This window comes from Mus caroli, unplaced genomic scaffold, assembly GCF_978045245.1.
Source record: "Mus caroli unplaced genomic scaffold, Mus_caroli_1 scaffold_9, whole genome shotgun sequence".
In the NCBI taxonomy this organism is placed as follows: domain Eukaryota; kingdom Metazoa; phylum Chordata; class Mammalia; order Rodentia; family Muridae; genus Mus; species Mus caroli.
The window spans coordinates 50645857-50673364 of NW_028227264.1; the positions used below are offsets into that span (position 1 = coordinate 50645857).

Sequence of the window (27508 nt, forward strand, 5' to 3'; positions counted from 1 at the left end):
GGAGGAAGATGGCGGCGGGGGCTAGGTGAGGTGTTGGCAGTGGCGAGGGGCTCGGGCGCGGGGGGTGGGGGGACGCGGAGCGATGGCCCGCGCCGGCCGCTGGGGCGGATAAGACCCTGTCGCGCCGCGGGTGTGGGCCGGAGGGAGGTGACCGTGCCCGAGCGCCACAGGAGTATGACGGGGCTGTACGAGCTGGTGTGGCGGGTGCTGCACGCGCTGCTCTGCCTGCACCTCACGCTCACCTCCTGGCTCCGCGTTCGCTTCGGCACCTGGAACTGGATCTGGCGGCGCTGCTGTCGCGCCGCCTCCGCCGCGGTCCTAGCGCCGCTCGTCTTCACGCTCCGCAAGCCCCGGGCCGGCGGCAGGAACCGGCGTCATCACCGGCACCCGCACGGGGGACCGGGACCGGGACCGGGACCGGCCGCCACCCATCCTCGGCTGCGCTGGCGCGCGGACGTCCGGTCCCTGCAGAAGCTGCCGGTGCACATGGGCCTGGTGGTCACGGAGGAAGTGCAGGAGCCCAGCTTCTCCGACATCGCCAGCCTCGTGGTGTGGTGTATGGCCGTGGGGATCTCCTACATTAGCGTCTACGACCACCAAGGTGAGGCCGGGTGGGAGGTGGGGTGACCGAGGCACTTCCGAGTCTGAGGATTACGTTTCTAGCTAGTTTGTTCCCGGTCGTCCTGCGAGGCCGCCGCCCTCTCCAGGCCCTGCGAGTTTCGGTAGCCCTTGGCCCTTAAGGGAAAAATCACGGTGCCGGTGCTTTCGAGGAAGGGAGATCAGTCTTATTGAACATTGATAAAGTCTTTAGATTTGGTTAGTGTTTGTAACATTTAAGAGATATTTAATGTAGTCCGTTAAGGGAGGTGGTTTTCTCTGGCTTTGTTTCACGAAAGAGGGAGCTGACGTTCAGAACATTAACTGATTTGCCCAAGGTCATAAAAGTAACCGGGAGATAACCAGTCTGTGTGCTCTTCAAAGTGTCTCTTTAAGGGGGGGTTCAATGAACTCATCTTAAGGGCGACCAAGCGGTGGCGGCTTTCTACATGAGCTGCATTGTAGGATTTCCAAATGAGCTCTCTTGGAGTTAGGTGGCATTTGAATGGGGTTTCTGAAAAGTATGTGAGAGTTTTGATAGGCCTGGAACAAGGCCTGAAATCACGTGTTACCATTTCACCTTAGAAGCCAGTACAGTACTCGATAACACTTGTGTTCCTTCAAGTAATCAAGGCAGTGGATTTCACCACGGTTTTGTTAAGGACAGAACTCAACACTTACTGCATGACAAGCCTAAAGCGTTAGTTATAAAGGCAAATATATTTCTTGGAATTTTGCCTTCGTCTCAGGCTGGAGGGGAGAAAGGGACACACTCACATAGGTGATGGATGACATTTGGGGAGTGACGTTTCTACTAGAAAGGAGATTCTGAAAGGAGGAGCTTGAGAGTTGGGGTAGAGGAGATGAAATGTGAGTAGGGGATTGAAGACTAGGAGAGAGATAAAGAGGAGGCTCTAAATGTCAGCCTTGCGTTTCCGTCAAGTCTAAGTGCCTTGGTGTTTCCTTAAAGCTAGAGATGGGCTGAGAAGGGTGAGTCAGGAGGATTGGTATGCCGGAAAGAAAAATGAGGTAAACTGCCTGCATGCTCCGGAGACACAGTTTTGAGTTTTGCCTTTAAATCTTTATCAGCTATGTATGTAAGTTTGGGGATTGGTTGGGGTAATAGTAACCTCTGAGTACTTTATTCTCTTTTTTACAGTGAGCAAGGAGGATGACTCCCCAGGAGTCTGCCATCTGAAGTGATAATTTGCCCTATAGGGTAAAGTGCAATATATTCAGAGACTTGACAATACAGAGTTTCCCAAAGGACTCATGAAACCAGTAGAAGCGTAGGAGGTGACATGGCCCTTGCCTGACCCAGTGCAGTCAGTAGTGTGGGATGTAATAAGACAATAAAAAAGGAAATCAAAGGATTAAGTAACGTGGATTGACGTACATCCAGTAGGAAGGAAAGCTAGAGCTGAGCTGTTTGACAAGACTGCTTCCAAGCAGGAGTTCACAATACAGCCACACTTCCTTGTTCCTGCAGTTCCTGTTACTCAATTTCTGGTGTGATTCAAGTCCTGTGTCATATGCTCTTAGAGGGAAAATTGTTAGCAAGGAAAAGAAGTCAACTTAAACCAAGTTTTGACCTAGAACTAAATGGGGATTTAAGGAGCATTTTTCTTTTTTTAACTGAATAGACTTCAAGGCTTCTGTGTACTTCTATAGAAGCACTTTGTTTTAAAGGGTATAATTTCATAGTTCGAATAAGAGATCTTTACATATCCTGGCTTTTGACTGGTTCTTTCTTTCAGCAAGCCCAAGTTGGGTGTATATGAAATACCATAGCTTTCTAAGCATGAGAAAGCATGCAGGAGTCAATGAGAACAGAACATAACGAATACATCTAGTATAAATGTGCTGGACAATTTATAGTTTTAGATGCACAATGGGGAAAAGATAGGGGAGGGGAGAGGAGGTGATAGCCGGAAGGAAAAGCTCAGGTTTGAAAGTACAAAGACCTTGGAATAGATAAAGGTGTTTAAACGTTATTCTGTTTCCTCTAGTATGCCTCTATTTAAGATTGTTTTGCTATAGATATTTAGAAGAGTTTTTGTGTATTGACATGTACATAAGTGAGAAAACTTTCAAGGAGGGATAGCTACTATACATCAATGCAGACTGATATGTAAGTCGTGACAAATGAGTATGAAAGACCAGGGAGAGAAATGGGGAAATTCCCTTGAAGTGCTGTTGTCCCCCGGTGGCTCTAGGAAGAAGGGAAAGTGACCTTTGCATTGGAACTACTAAAGGTACATAGGATTTGGAGCTCAAACACTCCTTTGTCCCTCCCTATATGTGAATTGGAAACACCACCTCTTTGGTGGCTTTCCCATTAGATTTTCCTTAAATAAGCGTGTTGACTTGGGCATTGGGAACAGTGAGTATAACAGGTAGGCTTCTGTCACAGAATGTTGGAAAACAAGGTAAGATGAATGCCCAGACAGCTGTTTTGCTCATATGTTGTTTTGTAGAAATCCATCCCAAAGTTCAGTGTTTTAAAATAATTACATGTTGACTCAGTACAATTGGGCAATTTTCCTTGCAGTCACTTACATACATAGATTGCAGTCAGTCAGTTGGCAGGGACATAAAGGTTGCCATGTGTCATCCATTTTATGCCTGGTTCATAGTGGCTGGAGTGGAAGAGATGGTCACCTGTCTTCATAAGGCTACTGTAGGCTTTCTTATAGAATAGAGGCTTCAAAATGATCTACTTGCCTCCAGATCGAAGGTTACGAGAATCAGACCAAATCTGCAAGGCCTTAGGACCTAGTTTAAGCAAGCAGTCACACTGTCTGTCTGGAATGAAGGCAGTAGATTTTACTTCACAGGGGGAAAATGGCTTATGCCTCAAGATAGAGCTGAGGGGAGTTGATAGCAGCCACTGTGGAGACAAGCCTATGATTTAATTTCCCCCTAGCCTACATCTCTTCAACCTCAAATCTGTATTTAAATACCATTCATTCTGAGTATGATGGACTATAGGTTGCTTTTAATTCTTACACTAAAATACCCATTGACATTTACTTTCATTTGTCTCTTCCTGTGAACTGATGACCAAGTTTGTTTGCTTTTGTCTTGGTAGGCTGGCCTTCAACTTAAGGTTCTCTTGCCTCAGCTTCTCTGCTGCTGGGATTATAGGCATGTATCCAAATCTGGTTTTTATTTATCTGTTTGTTTATTTATTCTGAAGTGAGTTCTTCACCTGGAGTTTCTTATGTTTTAGTGGTCACTCTGGGGATTGAACTCTGGGCCTTTGCCACCGTAGCCTTGAGCGACTCAGTTAAGTCTATGTACTTTTTCATTATACTTGCCAACTTTTTTGATTATGCTAACTTCTGCTGTATTTATTCATTGAAACTTAAAGTTTCCTTAGAAGATTGGTCAGGAAATTTTGAGCTCACAGTTCTTATAAGGAGAATTGACTATTTTGTCTGCATGATTATGATTAGAAAATGATTATGATAGGAATTGTGTTTAAAAAAAGTGTTTCTTAAATGTATTTGATGATACAGCCTTGGGGCTCTTCTGCTTTTTTGTGTTCACTTGAAGTACACAGTGCTCCAAATAGTCGGAATAGGCACCCCTTATTGCCCAGTTGGGTTGGTACTACGATTACAGTAGGTTTGTTTAGGGGAGTTTGAGAAAGAGTCCTTGAATGTTCATGGAACCACTGACTCATCACATGTACTGATCAGCTGAATTAAGGTATTCTAACCCAGGCATTGCTATTTTTATCAAGCTACTTATGTGGTACTTCTGCACTCTGGAGTTTGACCTGAACGTAGAACAAAAGGTACTCTGCCACTTGCCTTATGTAAGAGTAATCATGAGTTAGAGATGGAGATGCAGTTTAGTGGATATGGTACCGAGACCCAACATACGCACGTGCTCACACACATGCACAGGCACATGCACACACCTCATTTCAGCTTTTACATTCTTATTCACATATGAGGACAATTTGGGGGTAGCGTTACTTATTATAAATAGAAACGAGTCAGCAAGGTATTATTTTCTGTATTATGAGAGTTGTTCTTTCTGCCTTTATCTCTTTATTTGTAAATCTGTGCTGTGCAATAGATTTTGGGTAGTTATTTCTCACTAGCCCTAAAGGGACTGCCCAGTGCCACCTCAGCCTTCACAACCGATTTCTCCCCCACCTCTGTATCTGTACATTTAGGCTATTTGCTTCCACGTCTTTCTGGAGTATTCACCTTCTGTTTTGGAAATGACTGTCTCTGATCCTTGTGAGTCTACCTTCACCTCATGCTAGTGTCTTACCTCTGCCTTACTGTGTTCCTGGATCTCCTGAGAACCTTGCGCACCTCTAAGATACGTGAGTGTTCCTCCTGTGTCTGCACTTGATGTGCATCCATCAGAAGCTCCGCAGATGTCCTCGCTGCTTCTCCTTCGGGCTTCTTCCAGGGTGTGCCTGGGGTTAAATGCCTGCTGTGGTTGGGCTGGACACATTCTTTGACAAGCAAAAGGAACTGAGTTGCAGCTCTTGTTTCCCGAGAGTCCTCCAGGAAAGTAAGTTAGTCTGTTCTAGTTTGACCTGTGACGTAGACACTAGCAGGAGATATAACTCTTAGTGTGATTATTCTCCTTGTGTTGAATTAGAGAGATGTTGGAGGTATTGAAAGCCCAAATACATCCAGGATTGTATTTGGTATACTGGACAGTGTACCTGAGTGTTTGTATTCCTATATGTAGAAACTAGTGGAAGGGAACCTCTGTCCCCAAAGCTCACCTTTGTATAGCTCACTCCTTCCTAGAACTTCGAATTTTATTTTACCATCTCCTTTTTCTGGCAAAGAGTTCTTTATCAAAATCCTATCATGGTCTTAGACTGTGCAGCCAAGCCCGGCTCCTTGGTGGGCTCTTCAGGTTATTTCATCCCTGTCCTGCTTCATCTCTGAAGGGTTCTCTCCTGCTTTGTTCTTGTGATGTAAGGAATAATTCTGTTCTTAGTACTCTTCTGTCAAACTAGTACTAGATCTATGCATTAAGCCTTTTAAACAAAGATTTATTTCTAATTTGTGTGTGTGCTCCTTAAGTGCTGGTATTCTCAGAGGCTGGAAGTGGAGGCCACAAGAGGAGGCCAGAAGAGGGCAGTAGATACCCCGAAGGCAGCTAGCTGTATAGGATATGGGAAGTGAACTTGAATCCCCTGCTAGAGCTGTCCATGATTTTAACGACTGAGCTTTCTCGTTAGCCCCGTGTATTAAATTTTAATAGAAACCATTATTTTTTGTTAAATTCTTTAAAAAAAAAAGCCACTTAGTTCTTTGGTTCTGGTTCTGAGGTGTGTGTATCCCAGCACACTCATGGAGGTCAGAGAACAACTTGTAGGAGTTGGCCCTCTTCCACCATGTGTGGCTCAGGTCTCCAGGCTCAAAGACAAGAAGAACCCATCTCGCCATCCTCTTTGCTCGTTCTCTCTGTGTGCTAAGTGCTATGCAAAAATGTAGTAAATCTAAAAGATTTCCAGCTTAAGAAAGAATCAGAAAGCCAAGAGACATATCTCCTAAGGAAACAGGTTTAGAATTTGAACCAGGTTTTTTTTTTTTTTTTTTTTTTTTTTTTTTTTTAAAGCTTTTGTTCTTACAGCTTATGTTGATTTTCCTCATTTAGAGAACAGACAATAGTCCCTTTATGGACTGACATGTTGCATCATCTTCAGGCCATGGTATCATGGTACTGACTTCCAGGTGATAGGAACTTTTCATAAAGGGCATTTTAAGGCAGATTATGTTCCTTCTCTTCTCTCATTGATGTAAACATTGCCCCAGCTCTAGGATACCTGTTTACTCACCGCAGCTCAACCTTATAGCGCTTTTGCTCTCTGCTGATCCGTGTGTCAGAGAAGCAGAGTTGGGAAGATATTCTTGTTTCAGAGCCTGCAGCTTTAGCTGGAGGTGCTGCTAGGGGTGCAGTGAGGGGCAGGGGGAGGGGAGGGCTGTGCCTGCCTCATTTGTGAAGCTCTGTGCTTGTTTCTGTTTGTTGATGAAACAGACAGACACCTAAAATAAAAGCCTGAGTGTCTTCTTCAACTTACATACTTCTGTGTTTGAGATACTTAAAGCCATTACACGAAGCCACCAGCACACATTTGTTTCTTTGCTGTAGTATGTTAACATTCTAGCATAATTGTTGATCTGTGAGATGAAATGAGGCTCTCCATTAAAATAAAATAAAATAGTTCAGTGGCTTAGAAGGATTTATGGTTATGATTGTGGTAGCCATGTAAAATTTTAATATAGTTTTCATTTAAAATAATTGTAGTATTAAGTATATGTTTTCTTCTCCAAAGATCCCCCTCCAGTAGTGTAATGGTTGTGTGTAACAGAGGTTAAGTGAAGGCAACCAACAGGTAATTTACTTAGGACTCGAGGCATTGTATATTAGGAAATACTGCTTTTATTGTATAGTTTAGAGGAGCTTAATAACTAGGAAACTGTTTCAGGTTATTTTTATTTTCTTTGTCCTATAAATCCTTCTTGCTAGCTGTTTCTTAAAAGGTCTGCTTCTATAAAAGGAACAATTGTAAAAATTGTAATATCAAAAGGTATGTTAAATGTGTATTTTAAAAGTCATTTTATTAGATTGATTATACATTTCACATGAAATTTGAAGAACCTTTAAGAAGTACAGGCAAGATTTGTTGAAAGAATACTTGTTTAAACTTCTTGTTTCTTGGTTTACCTTAATTTGGAAAGGTCATGCTATCTATGTCTTACTGCTTGGCTAGTATGCACTTGCTTGGGCATGAGGGTGGGCTGAATGGTGAGAGCTCTATTCCATCCCAGAATGTGATTTACCTTTCAGAGCAGATACTTTTTCCTCTGTGTGTAGCCCTGGCTATCTTAGAGCTCACTTTGTAGACTAGTCTTGCCTCAAACAGAGGTCTGCCTGCCTCTGCCTCCTGAGTTAGTACTGAGTTTAATCCGGAGATTAAAAGCATGCACCACCGCTTTCTCCAACATAGTTTTAATGTTGTTGCTGCCGCCAGGCCTGAGCAGAGGTTTTAAAAGACTCCAGTAAGGAATCTGAGATGAGTTTGTAATTTTATATGTAGACTTGCAGACTTATTTTATGTAGGTATTCTGGTTTCTGTAGCACCATGTTTGCTTGGATGTCTTGATTCACATCTACACCCATTAAGTCTCATGCCTGGCTTCTCTTTTGTTTCTCTTCTAAACGTGAGATGTATGTGAGTCCTTGTCTTTCTGCTCATCTTGGCCATGAACAGCTTGCTGAGTGGGTATGGGCAGTTTGGTACTGTCTCAGGTGTCTCTCCTGTGGTTTCAAGTATAACTGTGTGTTGGCATGCCGTTTGTACCTCTAGCCCCGTTGTCTCATTACTAGAGACTCTGTATCTCTAATATTACATGTCTAAAACAGTACTTCTGAAAATCCCCTCAAATCTGCCCTTTCATATTTTCCTCCATGCTGGAAAGTAGGAGTCACTTTCATTAAGTTGTTCATGTTGAAAACTCAGCTGAGTATCTTGTTACCGTCTGTGGAAGTTGTCGCTTGTCATCGACCCTTTGTAGCCTTATGTATGTATATATGTCTGAAGTGTCCCCCTTGTATTGGTGTCATCTGTCCCACTCAGATTTCAGCAACATTATCTTTCACTTGTGTTACTACACTAGCCCCCTGAACTCTCTTAGTATCCATTCTTCACCTATCAGCAAAGTAATTTTCTGGGACGGCATGGATTGGGAATTAAATCCAGGACCTGTGAATACTCTACCAAGCCAACTCTTGAGTTAAACCCTCTAGTAGATTCCTGTTGTACTTAGAATACTATATTCACTACCAGGACTAATGTCTCCGGTCTCACGTAATATCCCAGTTCCAGTTTTATCTCTGTTGTTGTAATAAAGAACTGTGACCAAAAGGGTAGGAAAAGGTTTATTTTGGGTACAACAATTTGCAGTCCATCACTGGGGGAAGTCAGAGCAGAAACTCAATCTGAAACCAAGAACAGTGCTTACTGGTTCTATCACAGGTTCATGCATAGCTACTTTCTTAGGCCCAGGACCACTGCTTAGGGAATGATGCCACCCACAGTGTCCTGGGCCTTCCTATGTCTGTTAACAGTCAATATAGTCTCCACAGACGTGACCACAGGTCACTCCGATCTGGGTGATCCCTCAGTTGAGACTTTGCAGGTGACTCTTGGATGTGTCTAAGTGATAATTAAGTCAACTGGGACTCTTCATTCCACTTTCCTGTAAACGCTCACAGAGGTGCTCTCCTTTCCTTAAAAGGATGACCTTTGACTGCTGAGAGAGTACACAGCAGAGCTCTCTGTGTAGTCACCCGCAGCTAAGGACGTTCTGGTTTCTTGGTTGGCTAATGGGCAGTGCCTGGGATTTAAACCCAGGGCATTAAAGCATGCGAAGCAAGGGCTCTATCACTGAACTACAGTATCCAGTTCCAGAAACACCAGCTTTTCTATATTGAGACTTGACCAGAATCAACCACTTGACCAGAAGTACCACTGGTACTTGGTAGAGTACCAGTATTGAGATATCTAGGAGAGTGGAACAAGGAAGGATACGTGTTGTATCAGTGACAGCAGACACACTGCACTGCCACTGATTCCTGGAGTGCTGTGTGTAGACATGCACCAGGGGCAGGTCCAGAAGCAGAACAGCCAGAACAGCTGTGTTATTGTGCGTTAGGGCAGGGGCATTCTAGTGTGCTACTGTGCAAGGTCAGGGAATATTCTCTTGTTGTCTAAACTTTGCACTTAGTTTTTAGTACCACAGTTAAAAACATTTCTTAGACTATAAAAAGAAACACATGTTTGGCTCGCAATACATATAGCTCATGTTTATCAAGAAACATTAAAAAATTGCCTGTTTTTTTTGTTGTTGTTGTTTTTTGTTTTTCTGAGATGCAGGTTTCCTAGCATAATTTTTTTCCTTTCTTGGAAATTGGAGTGTGCCCTGTGTGCATGCAAGTGTGTTTTCAAAGATGACCCTTTCATAAACCTTTTCTATTTATGATTACTTTCCTTTGGGAAATCAAGCCTTTGTAAGATAGTTATAGCAACAAAACAGAAATTCCTATGTCATTAAAAAACTTACTGCAAGAATGCTTGTGTGCCCTGTGAACCTTCTCAAAGCCTTTTTTAAAAAGCTAAAGAAAAACTATCCTGTGGAACACTGTGACATACTTCCTTCTGCAAGACCACACTTCTGAAGCCTTCCCAGACAACACACCAACTGAGGACCAGCTGTTCAAATATCCGAGCTCGTGGGGAACAGTCTCATTCAAACCACCACGTGCTATAGATGTAGGTTCTTCAAGTTAGTACTGTGGGCTTTCCATACTGCTCAGCAGCTGAACTGATTGCTGCCACACCTGACACCCTGAGGTGCATCTCCAGAGTCCACGTCAGAGTGGAGAAGCCTCTTCACGACGTTCTCCTCTGACTTGTATAAGCATGGCACACACACACACACACACACACACACACGAGTGATAAATACTGAATGAGTAGTAATTTAGACCTAGATTTCAGATCAAATCCTTTAACACTTAAGGACAATTGTTTCACTGCCCTGACTCTCAGTTCCCTCATGGTTCAAGGGTAAGATAATTTTTCTATTTTATTGGTTTTACTTTGTAACTTAGGCTGGACTTGAATTCTCCCTGGCACATGCACCACCAGCTTTGTCTTAAAAAATAAGTGGTTAAAATGCAATACTGTATTCTGTTTTCACAAAATTGGCTTTTCTGATGGATATGTGTGCTCACTTTTTTCATTCCATTCTTGATTCAGTCAGCAGCTTGGGTTGTAGAAGGCAAATAGGACCGGTTATGAAATGAGAAAAAACCTTTCACATACCTTATGCTATCACTTCAAAAATCTGTCAGTCAGAGCCAGCCTTCTGCTTGTGGCCTTTCTTGTGTATCATGTGACGGGTGTGTAGATTGTTACAGAGAAGTGCACACTAGCAATACCTACATACTTCATGGATGAAGTAAATGCCATACATAGAGTATGATCAGTTATCATGGTCAAGCTGTGTGTCATTAGGAATCATTTTCCTCATAATCTGATGCACATAAGCCTCAGACAGAAACTATAGGTTATATTTTAACCGTTTGTCTGCCCCGCTCAGCGTATAGCAAGGTTCTCTCTAACTCTCTGCCAGGCTATATAGAGATATAAGTAACTGTCTGACTCTATCATTCTTTTCTTATAAATTCTGCATGAGGGAAGTAAGTGTCTGCTTGTACTGTGAAAAGTTCCTGGAAACCAAGGTTCCCGTTCAGTCTTCTGTCCTTTTATGTTTTGGTGGACATGGATTATTTGTTAAATAAACATTGAATTTCTTTTATATGGAAAGTGACTTGGGGAAAGAGATTTGTAAGCTAGAAATGCACAGGTAAGAGTATTTCAATGGTGGTGGTGGTTGGATAAGTTAGTTCTACTTAAAAGTCCAGTGTTAAGTTTATTAAGGAATTTGAGCAAAATCCATGTGTGTTGGGGGAAGAGTGGGACACTGTGGGGTGGGGGTCGGGGGTCTCTGGAGGGGAGTGACACATCAGCTGCCCCGAAAAGAATTGGGAGAATTCTACAGGGTAGGCCAGGGAAGGACACAAAAAGGATAGGGGTTGGGGCGATTACATCTGTGTGAGGAGCATAAGGCAGTCCTTGTTTTGCTGAGTATAGAGCCACAAGGAAATAGGTTGCCTTGTTTCCTAATTGTGTACTTTTTACCCATTTACTGCAGAAGCACAGACAGCAGTGTTTATGCTGTGTGGTTTATTGCACTTTGGGAGTCATTGAAGATGACAGCTGGAATGTGCCAGGATAGAAGGTGTACCCAAAGCGGAGTAATTGGTAGCCTAGTGAAGCATGCTGGGAGGGCGTGAAGAGGGCTGCAGCGACTGGATTGTATAGTGGCAGTGGACTGAAGGAATGAGGGTGTAGAAGTCATTGCTGTAGAGTAGCCAGAGAGCTTAGCATAGAAGTGGCCTGAAGGTGGTAATGCTACAGAGTGAAGAAGGTGCCTGGGTGGCTGGGCAGGTCATGCTGCCTTTAGAAACAGAACCAGAAGCTTGCCCACTCACCTCACCCGCTTACAGTTCTCACTGTGCCTTTTCCCTCCATGCCTTAACCCTAAATGAATATAACTTTTACAGCCCCCTTCCCCTTTTGAGATGAGGTCTCAGCCTCAAGCTGTATGTATCCCAGGATGCCCTGAAATTTTGGATGTAGCCTCGGCTAGCCATAGATCCACAGTATCTTGATTGTTTAGTTTCCTAGGTGTTGGGCTTACAGGTGTAAGCTACTGTGCCATCCCCAGCTTGCCCCGATTGTTTTGAGTGCCAGCCATTTATGATATACTGCCATGTCTTCACTCTGCTCTCATTTACATATTTACAGAACTTCAAGCTAGAAGTGAGTGTTGTGATGAACTGGACATATTGGGAACAAAACAGTAACTTCTTACTTAAAATTTAAATATCTTGTTCAACATGGATGTCTTTACATTAATTTTATAGAGATGCTGCATTATTTTCTTATTAGGCTTCTTAGCATACCTTTAAATATGCACCCTAAATTTTGACATACTTATCTTACCCTTGTCCTGACCCCTTGTGGATTTAAAGATCTCTGAAGACTCAAGGAGAAGCACATGGGCAGTGAGAGAGGGCTGAGGAGTTCTCTCCCTTTGGGGAGTTAGGACAAAGATTCAATGAAAAAGAAGAGGAGGATGGCCTGCCATCAATGGAGAATGTGAGAAGGAAACAGATGCTGATGTCAGTGCTTCAGGGAAGTGGAGGAGGGAAGAGTGAAGATTGGAAGACCTAGGGCCCACTTTGGTGACTAAGTACACCTTTGGTACCTGGGATTCCAGCACTGTGGGAGGCAGAGGCAAGAGACTTGAGTTCTGGGCAGACCTTAGCCCGTGCCAGTAGAGTGCTTCCTGGGAATGCAGGAGGCTCTGGGATGCCTTAAAGAGAGCAGGAATTGTTGTGGCGTCCCATTTTTAATCTGGAAGCCAAAGAAAAGCTGCGGAATGAGTGAGGACTAATACGTAGGTCTTAAAGAATTGGTAAAAGGGGGAATACTGTGATCTTGATATGCAGAAGCAAGACAAGTGCACGTGAGTGCAAGTGTGCTGTGTGCATGTGGCCATGTGCACTGTAGAGGCCAGAGAAGGTATCTGGCTTTATTATCCCTCGAAGCAGGGCATCTGACTGGACCTGCAGCTAGGCTGGTGGCCAGAAAGCCAGCAGTTCTGTATGCGTGCCTAAGAAGGGTTACAGGCATACACGCAACCATTCCTAGTTTTAAGCAAGTTGAAGGATTTGAGCAGGTCCTCATGCCTATGCAACAAACCCTCAGACCCATTCAGCCAGCTTTTAAAATAAGTTTGATATGTCCTGGCTGGAATGTTACTGAGATTTTTACATTTTTTTTTAAATTAAAGTTTTTAAAATCTAAATTGTTGTCTAATTTTTTGTTTGTTTTGTTTTTGAGACAGTTTCTCATTCTGTGGCCCAACTGGCCTGGACTGCATTCTAGTAGATAATTGAGACTTGTAATACTTACATGTCTATATCTGCCCTTTGGCATGGCACAGACATTTTTATATTATACATGTGGGGTTTTGACTTGAAATGAACAGCATCTGGAACTATCTTTGCACAAGTATGCCTGTTTTGAACATTGCTGCACATAGTTTCTGATGTTAACCACTTTCCTCTGAAACTATTGTGTATATGTATTTCTTTAACTCAAACTTGCTTGGTTATGGGTTTTCCAAAACAACCACTTTTTGGGTGTGGGTGTGGTATTGTCCCCTTACATTGCCCATTCTAGTTCTGAACTTACTTTGTAGGAAAACTGACCTGGAGTTCTTGGTCCTCCTGCCTCCACCTTTCGAATTCTAGGATTATAGCGTGCGTGCTCTACCACTCTCAGCTCTTATGTTCACTCCTAATTTACAGTGTCTGTCAAAGTAAATGCCCGAGTAAGAGAAAAAGTAAAAGAAAAAAATGCTTTTAATTTTGTGTATGTGTGTGCGAGAATGTGCAGGTGTGACTGCAGGCAGCCATAGCGTCCAGAAGAAGACATAGGCTCCACTGGAGCTACCGTCCAGGTGGTTGAGCTTCCTGGTGTGGGCACTGGGAACCGAGCTTGGGTCTGCAAGAACAATAAGCCCTCCCACCGCTGAGGCATGCTAGGCCCGGCCTACCTTTTGGTAGAAAGATACAACCAGCTCCTTTAAAGTTGTCTTCTGACATTCACATGCACTTGGGCCCCGTGGCAGACTGGCATTCCTGCCCAAATAAATACTTTGTAAGAAATGTGATTTTCCACTACCTAATATAAAAGCCGTGAGATGGTCTACATTTTCCTCTTATGTCATATTCTCTATACACAGGTTGCTTATAGTTGTCCTTGGCATAGCTGAATTATTGGAGGAGTCCTGTAGTAGTCTGCTGCCTATCTGTATGTTGCTTGTAAACTGTTTGATACCTGCTGGCAAGTAGTATGAAATAAAACTCGGCGCCTCCCTCACTCCTTTTCTTGTACATATCTTTTTACCTTTGTGTTACCTGTGTTGTACATTTCAGATTCCTTTATCCTAAGCATTTGCCCTATCAAATGCCCTCTCTATATAGAGCTTTTTAATTTCCTAGATTCAGTTCAGCTCAAATCTTGCTTTAAGAATTTGTACCAGAGCATGTGCGTGGAGGTCAAAAGACATGTATGGGAGCTGTGTTTTTCCACCATATGGACTTTGAACTTGAACACACAGCAATCACTTTTGCCCTCCTGCTGAGACACCTTGTGGGCCCCATGTCTTGCTGCTTCTAATAAGCCTCCTTTCATTGGAAGACATTGCTTTTTATTACTCCTTGTCTTAGTTTTCTCGTGCCATGAAGAGGTGCCCTAGTATCTCTTATAGAGGAAAACATTTAATTGGGCCTCAATCAGGTTTCAGAGGTTTAGTTCTTCATGGTCACGGTGGGTAGCCTGGCAGCATTCGGGCACACATGGTGCTGGAGAGGAGCTGAGAGTTCTGCATCTGGATCAGCAGGTAGCAGGGGGAGAGAATACATCCAGAGCCTGGCTTGAGCTTCTGAAAACTCAAAGCCAACCCCTGCTGACACACTTCTCCCAGAAGGCCACACATCTCAAATAATGCCACTCCTTGGGATCCTGTAGGGGCCACTTCCATTCAGACCACCACACTGCTGTTGCATGGCTGAGCCCAGCTTAACATTTGCATACAGCTGATTCTCTCCCCTCTTTCCCTTCCTTGCCTGCCCCATCATTTTCCCCACCTGTTTTTCCTTTCTTTACAAAGTTAGATCATTAAATGTATGCATAGTTTTGTTTTCTTTTTAAGGGATGTAGTGGTAACAAATATTAGCTTCTGTGCATGTTTGGAAGATCACATTTTCCTTTTCTACTTCTGTACTTGAACTTAAATTTTTAAAATTTTGCTCTTATTTTGTCTTTGTGCATAATTTATGCTACTTTTATTAAAAAACAAATGAGGCAGTAGCATTTAATGTGTATAATAAATCTGCAAAGAAAAGATGTTAGACTGGGAATCAGGAGCAAAGTCCAGCTCCTTCTGGACACTGGGTTTTATTTTCTTACGAAGTAAATAAAGATTTCAGGTGAGGGCCCTCTTAATGTGTTCATAGGCCTTAGTCTTTCCTACTCAGCTGTTCACTTGCTTCCCAGTAAGTAGCTAGGTAGCCCTGGCCCTATTTCTTTAAAGATAGTTTTATTTATTTTATGTATATGAGTACACTGTAACTGTTTCCAGACACACCAGAAGAGGGCATTGGATTCCCTTAACAGATGATTGTGAGCCATCATGTGGTTGCTGGGAATTGAACTCTGGACCTCTGGAAGAACAGTCAGTGCTTTTATTTACTGAGCCATCTCTCCAGCCTGCTGGCCCTTTTTCTGACTGAGAATTAAGCCAGACTTCGGTAAAGACAGCTCTGCTGTCACGTTTCCTTCTAGATTCCAGTTTGAGATTTGCCATTTTTGCTTTACTTGAAATGTAGCTTTGGGTGCAATGTTGTACCCACAGCAGGAGTCCGTTAGTCATTGAAGAGCATCACTAACCTGGCTGTGGCTGATTTGTTCATAATTTTGTTTTTAAGGTATTTTCAAGAGAAATAATTCCAGATTGATGGATGAAATTTTAAAACAGCAACAGGAACTTTTGGGTCAAGATTGTTCCAAATACTCAGCAGAGTTTGCAAATAGTAATGACAAAGACGATCAAGGTAAGTGCGTGGACAGTGGGACACTCAGTGTGTTTTATCTTGCTTTGTTATTCTTTATTATCAGTAAGTTATCTTGCTAGGAGATAATGATCAGAAAATGATAAAAATGACAATTGGCATTATATAAATGAATCTACGTTAAAGACTTTATTTAACCAAGCAGATTTTATGGTTCCTGAGTAGAGAAGCCCAGGGATGTGTAATTGTATTAGCGAGTTAGTGAGTGTATAAATTGTGCAAACCAGGATATCCTATAGGGCAGTTTGAAAGAATGTTTATAAGTAGTACTTTTGCATTGTTATCAGTTAGCTAGAGTCCTCACATTTATAAATCAGCTTCCAGAGTCAGAAAGGCATATGGATAGTGCATACATACTTTACGGAAACATAGTTTCTTTAGTCTGTAGTTTTGTGTTACTACTAAATTGACTCTGAGTGTAGGTGGCATTTTTAGATAAACAAAATTGTAAATAGTCTCATTTATAGAGGGTTTACTCACTATACAAAGCTATGTTTAGGATTTGGAAAAGGTATTTATAAAAAATAGACTCCATTTCTTATAAACCTGGGGTGTGGGGCTCCGTTTAGGGGGAAAGCAGGTGTATTAAGATACCCACTTGAGAACTTGAGCGGCTCTTTGTCTTCACGATTGTGTCTTTATTTTGATCTTATGTCATAAACCTGATTTTGAAATAAATATGGAAGAGTGTTATAAATTTTATCTTGTCCGTTCTTTTCTCTAGTTTTAAATTGCCCTTCGGCAGTGAAGGTGCTGTCCCCAGAAGATGGAAAAGCGGATATTGTGAGAGCTGCCCAGGATTTTTGCCAGTTAGTAGCCCAGCAGCAGAGGAAGCCCACAGATCTGGATGTAGATCTGCTAGACAGCTTACTTAGTAAGTCCGAACCGTTTCCCCTTTTGTCTCCCAAACATACTGATGAAAGTGTATTTCAGTTCTTTTCAGGGCTAGCCAGGGGCTACATAGTGAGACTCTGTCTTGGGGTGGGGCGTCGGGAGGCTTTTATTGCTATACCTCTTAGAGTGCTGACATTTAGTGACCCACATAAGAGAATGATTTGAAGATACGGAGCTTAATTTTCTACATAACAGGAAGATTTCATAAAAGGAAAGATTTACTCAGTTATTTTAATTTGAGTATGTGTGTGGGCATTTGGGCAGCGGTCAGACAGTAGCTTTCTGGAATTGCTCCCAGGCTGGGTAGATGGCTCAAGGGAAGGGTTTTTGAGGACTTTTTAGAAAATGAGTATTCTTGGAAATTGGGATTTCAGTGGGCTGTGGCTCTTTTTGGTCCTCTTCCACTGCTTCTCCCTCGTTAGCTTAAGCAGTTTATTGTGAGGCAATCTCCCCAATGCAGCCTGTTCAGCTTTCCTTTGTGCATTCATTCACAATATGCAGACAAACCACTATGTATGTCATACTCTGCTAAAATACAGCATCCCATGTAAATGCTCATACAGAAGTATGTCCACGCACCCCCACGTCACCCCATACTGCTTATGATAGTCTTTGCTATGCTGTTTCTCGCTGGGGTCCTTTTAGGAACCTCTTGCCTTAACTCAGTGGTCCTTCTTCCTAGCATTATCTTTAATGGTTTAAAAAAAGAGAGAGAATCTTTCTAAAAATTCATGTCCATTGATGGCTTGTGATCCCAAGACATTGATTTTTCATCCATTCACATAGAGTCCCACATTCCTTATTTATTAACCATGCATTTTCTGTCTCAGTTATTTACTTAGCTCTTCGCCCTCACTTGCTAACCACTTCTGTGGACTGTTGACCTCTTGCTCTCTGGCATTGGTTAACTGTGGGCTCAGCGAGCTCAGCGAGCAGCAGACTAGTGTAGAAGGATTTCCTCAGTTACTGAGATAGTGACCATTTCTTGCACAGTTTGAAGCTTAATCAGAGAGGAATCTATAAATACGTCATAAATGGTAGCTTGAGGGGGCCCACAGATGGCTGTCGGATAGCCCATAGGGAAGTACGGAGTACAGAGCCTAGGAGCTTCAGGCCTTGTTAATTTATAATAAAAATGTATACAGATTTTTAGAAATTATTTCTATCATATATATTTTATATATATGTCTCATACATACACACAGATAGATAGATAGATGCATACATACATATATACATATATACATACTTACTTTCTAGGCAGGGTTTCTCTGCTTAGCTCTGGCTATCCTGGAACTCCCTCTATAGACCAGGCTGGTCTCAAACTCTAGGGGGAGATCTGCTTCCCCCTGTCTCCCTAGTGTTGGGATTAAAAGGTGTGAGCTGCTACCACTCAGCTTTCTTTTATTTATTTTTTGACATTAGTATTCTCCCTCTTTTTTCTCCAAATCCTCTCATATTACCCCTCCACATTTTCTTTTAAATTTATTTATTTTTTTCTGCATCAATTGTTGTCCCCTCCCTCTCTCCCCACACGTCTTACCTTCCCCTAACTATTACCTGCTCAGTCTGTATAATGTTACAGACTGTATGTATGGTGTTGGGACTGACCATTTGGTATAGGATGACCAGTTGGTGTGCTCTTTCTCCTCTTAGCATTCTTGGTTGCTTGTAGTTCTCTGTGTAGGGTCAAGGCCTTGTGGGCTTTTGTCCTGTGCACCTTAGTATGACTGATGCTGTTGCCCCTGTTGGCTCAGGTTTAGGCAGTTATATTGGAAACAGTTTATGGGTGTAGCTTCTCAGATTACTAGGAGACACACTCTCACAACAGATGCCCTGATAACTCTTGATCTTACAATCTTGTAAACTTAGTTAACTGATAGTCCTTTATGACTGTGTTCATACTTCCCTTAGGCGCCTCTCCACCCCAAACAAACAGAGGAAGACCTTTGGTTTGCCTTTTGACTAAATTTTGTACTTATTAGAAATTGTATATAGTATGTAGATTTTCATATTCTGCCTAATATTAAGCATATATGTAATTTTTTCTTTTTAAAGGAAGTCTCACTATAATGCCAGGACTGGTCTAAAACTCACTATTTAGAACAGGTTGACCTCAAACTTATAGAGATCCACCTGCCTTTCCCTCCCTGAGTGCTGGGATTAAAGGCATGTGATATGATACCCAACAAGCATAATATTTCTGAGGTTTGTCTGTGTTCAGTGTATTAGAAGTTCATTACTCTAGAGTCTTTCATTGAGTGTATTCTGTTCTGTGGATATAGCTCATTTTATCCATTCACCAGTTGATAGACATTTTGTTGGTTTTTTGATACTAAATATTGCTGTGACCACTTGCATGCATGTTTTTGTGTGGGCATGCTTTCTTTTCTCGAAGGTAGATACCTAATAGTGGAGTTGTATCATGTGGTGAATGAGTGTTTCATCTGTTTCATATCCTTGTGAGCAAGGTAGGCGGCTCTGTATGTGATAGTGTTGAATTTTCCTCCTTGTCAGTGATGTTGATTATCTTTTATGTGCTCACTTGCCATCTCTAATTTTTTTTGGTAAAGTATGTGCTTAAATATTTTGCCTATTTTTATTACATGCTAGTTTTTAGTATGTGTGTGTGTTGCACATACTTACAGATGAGAGGACACACTTGTGGTTATTTCTTTTTTTCCCACCATATGCATCCTTGTGTCAATCTGAGGCCGACAGGCGTGGCAGCGAGCACCTTTGCTCTTAGGGTTGAGTTTTAGGATGATACCCTTTGATAGTCAGCATACACTTGTAAAAAAGTAGCGATAAAATACAGGGTTTACAAGTATCTCCTTGGCTTACTTTCTCATTGTTAAAAGTGATTTCTTTAATGTGTTTAATTTTTATGAGCTCAATTTTTTATTGTGCAGATATCATATATACATTTGTTTTCTTATATAAGAGCTCTTTGCCTAACCCAAAGTCTCAATTCTTTCTTTTTGTGTTTTCTTCTTTTATAGGATTTATAGGCTAAGGCTTTTGTAAAAGTAAGACACGAGATTTCAGGTGTTTTTTTATATCACTGTTGTCCGGCCCCTCATTTCTTTTAAGGCTGTTTTAGGTCAGTGGAACACTGAAGACAATTTATAAGATGTAGCTAAGAATTGATCTTTTAGGTTTTGTAGCTAAGATATGGGCATGGAGTGAAAGGAGATAGATTTTTTTTTCTTTTTTCTTTGTTGTATTTTTGTTGTGCTTTTTATCTTGTTTTTTTTGAGATATGGTTTCACTATTTATACCATGCTGGTCTCAAACTCACAGATTTACTTGGCTCTGCCTTCTGAGGTCTCTCTCTCTTTTTAAAAAAGATTTTATTTATTTATTTAGGCTTTTAAGCACAAGAGTGTAGATACCCTGAGAATCCAGAAGAGGGTGTCAGGTCCCCGAGAGCTGCAGTTGTGGGTGCTGGGAACTGAAGTCTGGTCCTCTCAAATAGCACTATAGGCTCTTAATCACGGAGCCACTCGTCCAGCCCGGAGATGGTTAATTCTTGATAAACTTTTCCTTTTTAAAGTTTCTTAGTTCTGGGGCCAATATAAGCAGTTATGTCCTGAAAGCAATGTTTTTCTCAAGATGCTAAGATAAAAGGGGCTTTGGAGGGTGAGAATTGAGCTACTTCATAAGGTAATCAGTGTAGTTGGACGGACTTTTGACAGTTTGCACATTTGCAGTGAATATAGTACTTGTTTGGAGGGGGTGGGGGTGGAGATATTCAGATGAGGCTTCTGAAGAGAACAGGCAAGGAAATCTAAGAAGCCTTTGAATGTTTGTGTTAAATGGTACATGGTAATTTTATGTGTGTCTTTATTCCCAAGGTTCACATGGTTTCCCTGATCCTGACTTAGTGTTGAAGTTTGGTCCTGTGGATAGCACATTAGGCTTTCTTCCCTGGCAAATCAGATTGACTGAGATCGTGTAAGTAACTAAAAGTATGTTGGCTTTGTTCTCTGATCCCAGCTGTACTAGATCTAATGCTAATACCAGCCCCTTTAACTCAGGTACTTAAGTGTGAGTGGCAAAATAAAGGCCTGTAGATGAATCAGAGAGTAAAGTATGTGATTGTGCAGATGTTTGGCATTGACATTAGTAATCTTAGGTGATCATGAGTGAATACTGTCTGAGTGCTGGAGTTGTTGTTCTACAGAAAAAGTGGGAAAAAGGCATGAGCAATTTTGTATCATAGTAACAGTGAGTGGGAAGAGAAGCAACAGAAAGACTGTGGTGTGTAGGGATGCGGGGAAATTCCTCTGTTGGAGCAATAGTGTGAACGGAATGAAGATAGTTTTGATAGCACAATAACGAGTAGACTGGGAGTGGAAATAGCTTGAAGCATAGGTAGTACTGGAAGGTGATTTTGGAAGGTTTATTTGGCCATCATGGCTAGAGCTGGATTGCAGAAAGCAAAGTGAGAAGATGGTTGAAGGGGCTCTACATGCGATTTTGGGACGAGGACAGTGAAGGGAATGAGGTTACTCATGTAGAACAGGGTTTGCAGACTTCTAAAATAGCCAGAAAATGAACATCTTACTCTTTTCAGGTCGTGTGTCTTCTGCTTAACCATTAAATTTGCCTGACTCAGCAAGTGCAGCTAAATCACAGACTGCTCATGAACAAATATGACTATCACTTATAAAAATATACTGTTAAGTTGAACATGCCTGTAATTCCTATACTCAGGAGGCTGAGACAGGAGGAACAGGTCAAAGCTAGCCTGACCTACATAACTGAGTTCTGGACAAGCCTCAAACCTGGTCTAATAAGCAAAACAAGTAAGCAAACAAAGACACACTGTTATTTGTTGACCCCTCTTTTTGAATAAAAGAGAGAGGTTCCCCCAACCCCCCTTCCCAGACAGGGTTTCTCTATGTAGCATAGACTGTCTTCAAACTTAAGAGATCTGCCTATCTCTGCCTCGAGTGCTGGGATTAAAGGTGTGTGTTACCATGGCTAGCTAGAATAAAAGAGATTTAGTAGACTTAAATATATTCAGCTTTTACATTATGAGTGGAAAAATACTAGAACTCATTTGTCCTCTGAGAATTATTTACTGAATGTGACTATACCATAGCATTTTACTAATTGTAGTAAAACTTAGGAGAGGAAGGGAAATGACTCCTAAGGTTTTAAGATGAATTGTTGTTTGAGAGGAAATCTGAGAGTAAAGTGAATCCTCAATTACAAAGGGGAGATGCAGATGATCTCAAGGCTGTACACTGTTTAATGGAAACACTTAGTAGGACACACACATGCATAAAATTGGTGATGGGATAAGAAGGGTAAAAAAGGAAAGGACCCTAGAAGTGCCCTAGAAGTGGTCGACCTGGTCAGAACAGAGAATCTCTCCTAAGCATCCTTTAAGAACAGCAGGTTTGAGAGTTAAAGACAGTGTGAAATGAAGAGGCTTGAGAGCACCCAGCAGAGTATGGGCGACTGTCCAGCCGCTACAGTCACAGCACAGGGAGCAAAGGGGAAGCAGACCGTGCGTACAGCTCAGCTCTCCAGGCCTGGTTATCTTTCTGAGAGGCCTGTGTCTGTTTGCCCCAAGGTTTGCCAAGTCTTTAGAAACTTCTCAGATCAGTGCCAAGAAGTTAGCTGGAAAGTGGAGAAAAGACCGTTAGGTCTTGAGTCTCAGCTATGTAGCTCAGTAAGGTAGCTTGGGAAAGTTAGATAATCTGTTATTATTACTACTACAACTATCATCATCATCATCATCATCATTATTATTACTATTGAGATAGGGTCTCTCTAGTCTTGACACTTTTTATTGTAGACCAGGCTGGCCTTGAACTCAACAAGAGATCTGACTGCCTCCCACATACTAGGATTAAAGGCATATGCCACCATGCCTGGCTACTGTTATTTTTAAATAGGCATTTTAATTAAGAGTTGAGGATTTGAATGGCACAGGTGACAGACACCTGTCACATAACAGGTTGCCCACTGTACCTGAGTCTGTACATTTCTCCTAGTGCTTGTATTTGGCTGAGGTTTGTCTGTATTTGTCTGCTGTTCAGAAGACTAAGATGGTGACGTCAGATAATATCAGAAGCTAAGAAGCATTCAGCAGCGTCGGACACCAAGGATAGTGGCACAGAATAGACACTGGTAGATAAGGCAGTTACTAAAATGTGGAAGACATAGGAATGTTGGAGGTTTAAGGGAAGCATGAAGATTTAAGGAACAATGCCATCAAATATCATTTGAATAGAGATAGTAAGACAAGGTTGGCGGCAGACATTATTTTCATTCGATGTTGAGAGATTAGAGGGAAAGTTGGCCACTTTCAAGATTCTTGGCAGTTGGAGGAAAGATACTAAAGAGCTGTAGCAGAAGAGAATCTAGGGTCAGGGGTCAGGCAGGACTTCTTTTTAATAGTAGGGTGGTGTGTGTGTGTAAATGAGTGTGTGTAAGTGAGTGTGTGTAAGTAAGTGTGTGTAAGTGTGTGTAATGTGACTGGAGCTCTGAATGTGGCTTTTGTAATCTGCCCATGTGTTTTGCTCTAACAGTTTTGAGTTTCTAAACCTTATTCTATAGCTGTACAAAATAGAGGGCTTCTTTATACTGATTTTTGAAAATTATTTCATGCATGTAAAGTACCTAGAACCCTCTCATCCTGTGTTCCTACTGCCTTTCCTATGCTTGCCTTCACAGGATAAGTGTTCCTGCAGCAGTTGGTGGGGGTAGGTTACATAGTCACTTACTGGTTGCTCACTGTGTCACTGTGTGGGAGTGGCACACAGCTCTGGCCATGAGCTGTTACGAAGTATCTGGTTTTACTGTGAACATGCAGAGTTCTTGCAGTGAATTTGGGTACATTGTTAATACACAGATTTCTAACTTTAACATAGGTTTTTGTGTTAACGCAAAATGAATCTCACTCATTGTATATGAATTTTCTCTTGTAAAAAGAAGGGCAGATTATTTTTGCTTGAGCTGTCTCGCATCGCATTTGACAAGACTGGCCTATTCTGTGACAGTTTACTTTTTTCTGCCCTTGCTCCCTTTGGACCCCTCTGCCCCCACATTATAGTGTGTTATCTAATCTTTCCCCTGTGTTCTCTTCTCAGCTCTCTGCCTTCTCACCTGAACATCAGCTATGAGGACTTCTTCTCCGCCCTTCGGCAGTATGCAGCTTGTGAACAGCGACTGGGAAAGTAATGGTCCCTGCTTGCATAATTTGACTTCAGGCTTTTGGAGAAAAAGGACCCAAGTGACACTGATGTTTACAAAGTACCTATAAAACCCTGTACACACCTAGTTCATATTCCTCATAATTTATCAACAAACACAAAAAAGTGTCTTACTTGAGAGCGAATGAGTGTGTGTCTGTGTGTGTGTGTGTGTGTGTGTATGGAAATAAATTTATAAATGGGGGCACATTGGAGAATGGAGTATATAAACTGGAGTTCAAGCAAGTAACAGCAGTGTGTGTCTTAGGAACTGAGATTCCAGATGGAGAGGCTTCAGTTCCTGCTGCTTCCCTGTTTGTCTGGGGAGTAGAGGAGTGAGTAGAACTGATTTAGTTGTCTGTGGTGGGTGGGGATAATTTTTGTTCAGTCTTTTTTAGTGACCAAACTTTAATTTTTAAGAATAATATATTGACTTATTAAGGGGAAGTATTCTCATTTTGAGTGACATTCAGAGGTTCACGTTTGCTTATCTGCCGAGCAAAGGGAACGTCCTCAGATTTCCGTCCATTTCATTTCTTCATTAAACAGTGGCACTTGGGAGGATTAGTCTGCTGTCTATTCTGGGCTATAGAGATCATTTGATGAAAACAACTTACAATATTTGATGTACAGAATACAAAATGTTTAAATATTGAATTAGGCACTCAAAACCAACAAAGAGAATGAACAGTCATCTTAAAGATGGAACCTCTTAAAGGACAATTTTGATTTCCTTCTTCGTGTGAAGATGCTGGATAGTACCCAAATCATTTAAAACATGTTTCCATTAGCTTTTTATTTAAAAATAAACATTTTCGAGAAGTTACCAAGGCAGCTCTTGTCCTCAGAAGTAACCTGCTCCTCATGAGTGGCACCTGGGATTTTCTTCTCCCAGTAAATCTCAGTGACGACGTCATGGTGATTGAGTAGGATGGAGGCCTGTATTACCAAAGTCTGTGAGCGTAATTGAACTTGGTCTTCTGTGTTCCAGAGAACAGCACTGCTTCTGACAAGTGGATTCTTGATAAGTGGCTAATGTTTTTTTCTCACACTGCTGATCTTTGGATGGAAACCATTCTTTATACTTGATGGACAGTTTTCAGGAAACTTTTATCAGCAGGTGTACAAGAGTCATGTACATTTAGAATAGAGCTAGGCCTCAGAAATCTGAAAAAAAATAGCAAAGAAAATGGGTTTGGAACGTATGGTTTGGAATTGCTTGTCAGACTCTGAAGAAGATGTGTTTCAGCTTTGGATTACAAACCCCATTTATGATTTTTAAATATACTTGAAATAAAATGATTAAAATGAATTTTGGTCCAGTCACATTACTTTGCACTTCCTTTTTTTTTTTTCTTCTTTTTGTACAAAATTTTAAAGACTTAATTTATTGCCAAAATTCTGTGTAAAGCTACAGTGTATCTAACAGTTGTTAGAGAACTCCCCATTTCTGTACCCCTGTGCTGTGTATGGTCTGTGTTCCTCTGGTTTGATTCCCTCTGGGGGTGGGGGAGGGGCAGAGTGGTATGTAATTTAAGGCAATTCAAGATCTTTTCTAAACACGATAGTTATAAATGTCCTTTTTAGACCTTCTGGGGTATGCACAGCTTTAATGAATTAAATTTACTGGAATCAATTGAAATAAGAGGACTCAAGGTTTGTTATAATGAAGTTTGTCAAATTACCCTTTGGAATAGAGCCAAAATCCTAGAGTTGAGTTTTTATACTTCCTTCCTTCCATACAACAAAACAAGTCCATAGCCTATGACCCAAGACTGTTTGTGGCCTTAGGAACAATTGCTTAAGAAAGTCAAGCATTTTGAATTTAAATGTAGGCCTTCAGGATCTTCTCACATGAGGTCAACTGCTAATGCAATCTCTACACTTCAAAAAGCACTGATCATTCTCCAGTTCGTGCCAAGATCATCCCAAGTTGGATATCATCAAAACTATCTTTGTGCTCCCAAAACTTGGTGTTCATGTGTATCCCTTTAAATTGTTTCTCCTTGACACGCTCCACAATGGCAAAGATACCAAGTCATACCTACTCAACAGATGGCATGGGACATATGAAGAAATGGAGACATTAACTTCATTCTAAAGCCTGATTGTAGATTGCTCCTTAAAACTGAACAGTTATTGTTTGAAGTTGAAATGCTGATTATAATGTGAATAGCAAAATCTGGTATGTTGTGACTAAGGCTTAAGAGTGCCTGTTTCTGACAATAAAATGTTCCAATATTAATGAACAGTGCCAAATACACTGTGCATATCTATAATTTTCCATTTGAATGTATGTTAATTACTCCCTTCTATGTGATGGTCCCATGCTTAGAGTCAGTGAAGTCCTTGTGATGTCATGCTTGTAGATTTTGGCAACTTGTAAATAATGTGTATAGCAAGTTTTTATGATTAAGGAATCAAATTTATTGAATTTTATTATTGAAAGTTGAAATAAGATGTATGAACAAGAAAAATCAATAAAAGAATATACTCTTTTCATGGACTGTAGTGGTATGTGAATGTTACATTTAGTTTGAACAGTTCTGAAGTATAAGTAGAAATGTATGACCAGATAGCAATTCTGCTTTTAGATAGTATGCTCTTGATTGGAACAAATTTTCATTTTTTTTTATCTGCTAAACATTTGCAATCTTACGTTTGTATTTTATTTAATACCAGAGTGAGGTTTAGCTTTGTCTTTCTGGGATTCTCAGGTTCCACAGTAATTACAAGCTGACTTTTCACTGAACACAGGGCTGTTAACTTAAAAACAAATGTGTAGGTGGCTGGAGAGATGGCTTAGTGGTTAAGCGCGTGGTCCTGAGTTCAGTTCCCAGCAACCACATGGTGGCTCACAGCCATCTGTAATGGGATCTGGTGCCCTCTTCTGGTGTGCCTGAAGACAGCTACAAGCATACCCATATAAATAAAATAAATACATCTTTACAAAAAAACCCCACCATTCTCAAAAAGAAAAAAAAAAGCATGTAGCTTTTTAAGAACTACTTTAATTGAAAGATAAGAACTTTGCTATCTTATGCAGTGTAGTGTTCCCTTTTTGAAGACCTCATTGTAAGACAGCTTTATGTGCATAGTGCTCATCTGTAGCTAGGGCACACCAAAGATCATATTTTAACTCTTTATAGGAAATACCTTTACCACAAATGTCTGTAGGTGACTTTCTTGTGCAGTATTGTGACTCCCAAGAGTGACTGCAGGATGGCTTGAACGAAAACCCAGGGCCACTGATAGCAGTGCCCAAGATTATCTGTAAAGTAATAAAATCTGCAGAGGAGAATGTGAAAAGAATTTGTTCAAGGCTTAACATTTTTGATACAGACTAATAAAAATTTAAGAAAGGATTCTGGAAACAGGAAGAGCTCTAGGGTTACATTTTTGGTGATCCTCTCAGAACTTTTGTAATTTTATTTTAAAGTGTGTATATATCAGGCTTAATAAAGATATTCTTTTAAGCTATA

The 27508-nt window shown here is 41.3% G+C and overlaps 1 protein-coding gene across 1 annotated transcript; it reads left to right on the forward strand.

Annotated features, from left to right (window-relative positions):
- Nus1 (NUS1 dehydrodolichyl diphosphate synthase subunit) lies at positions 1–27508 on the forward strand. The gene is made up of 5 exons (XM_021175030.3): positions 1–601; positions 15778–15903; positions 16646–16795; positions 20673–20772; positions 23925–27508. Exons 1-5 carry the CDS (start codon positions 175–177, stop codon positions 24013–24015), a joined length of 894 nt encoding a protein of 297 aa, XP_021030689.1. The 5' UTR covers positions 1–174; the 3' UTR covers positions 24016–27508.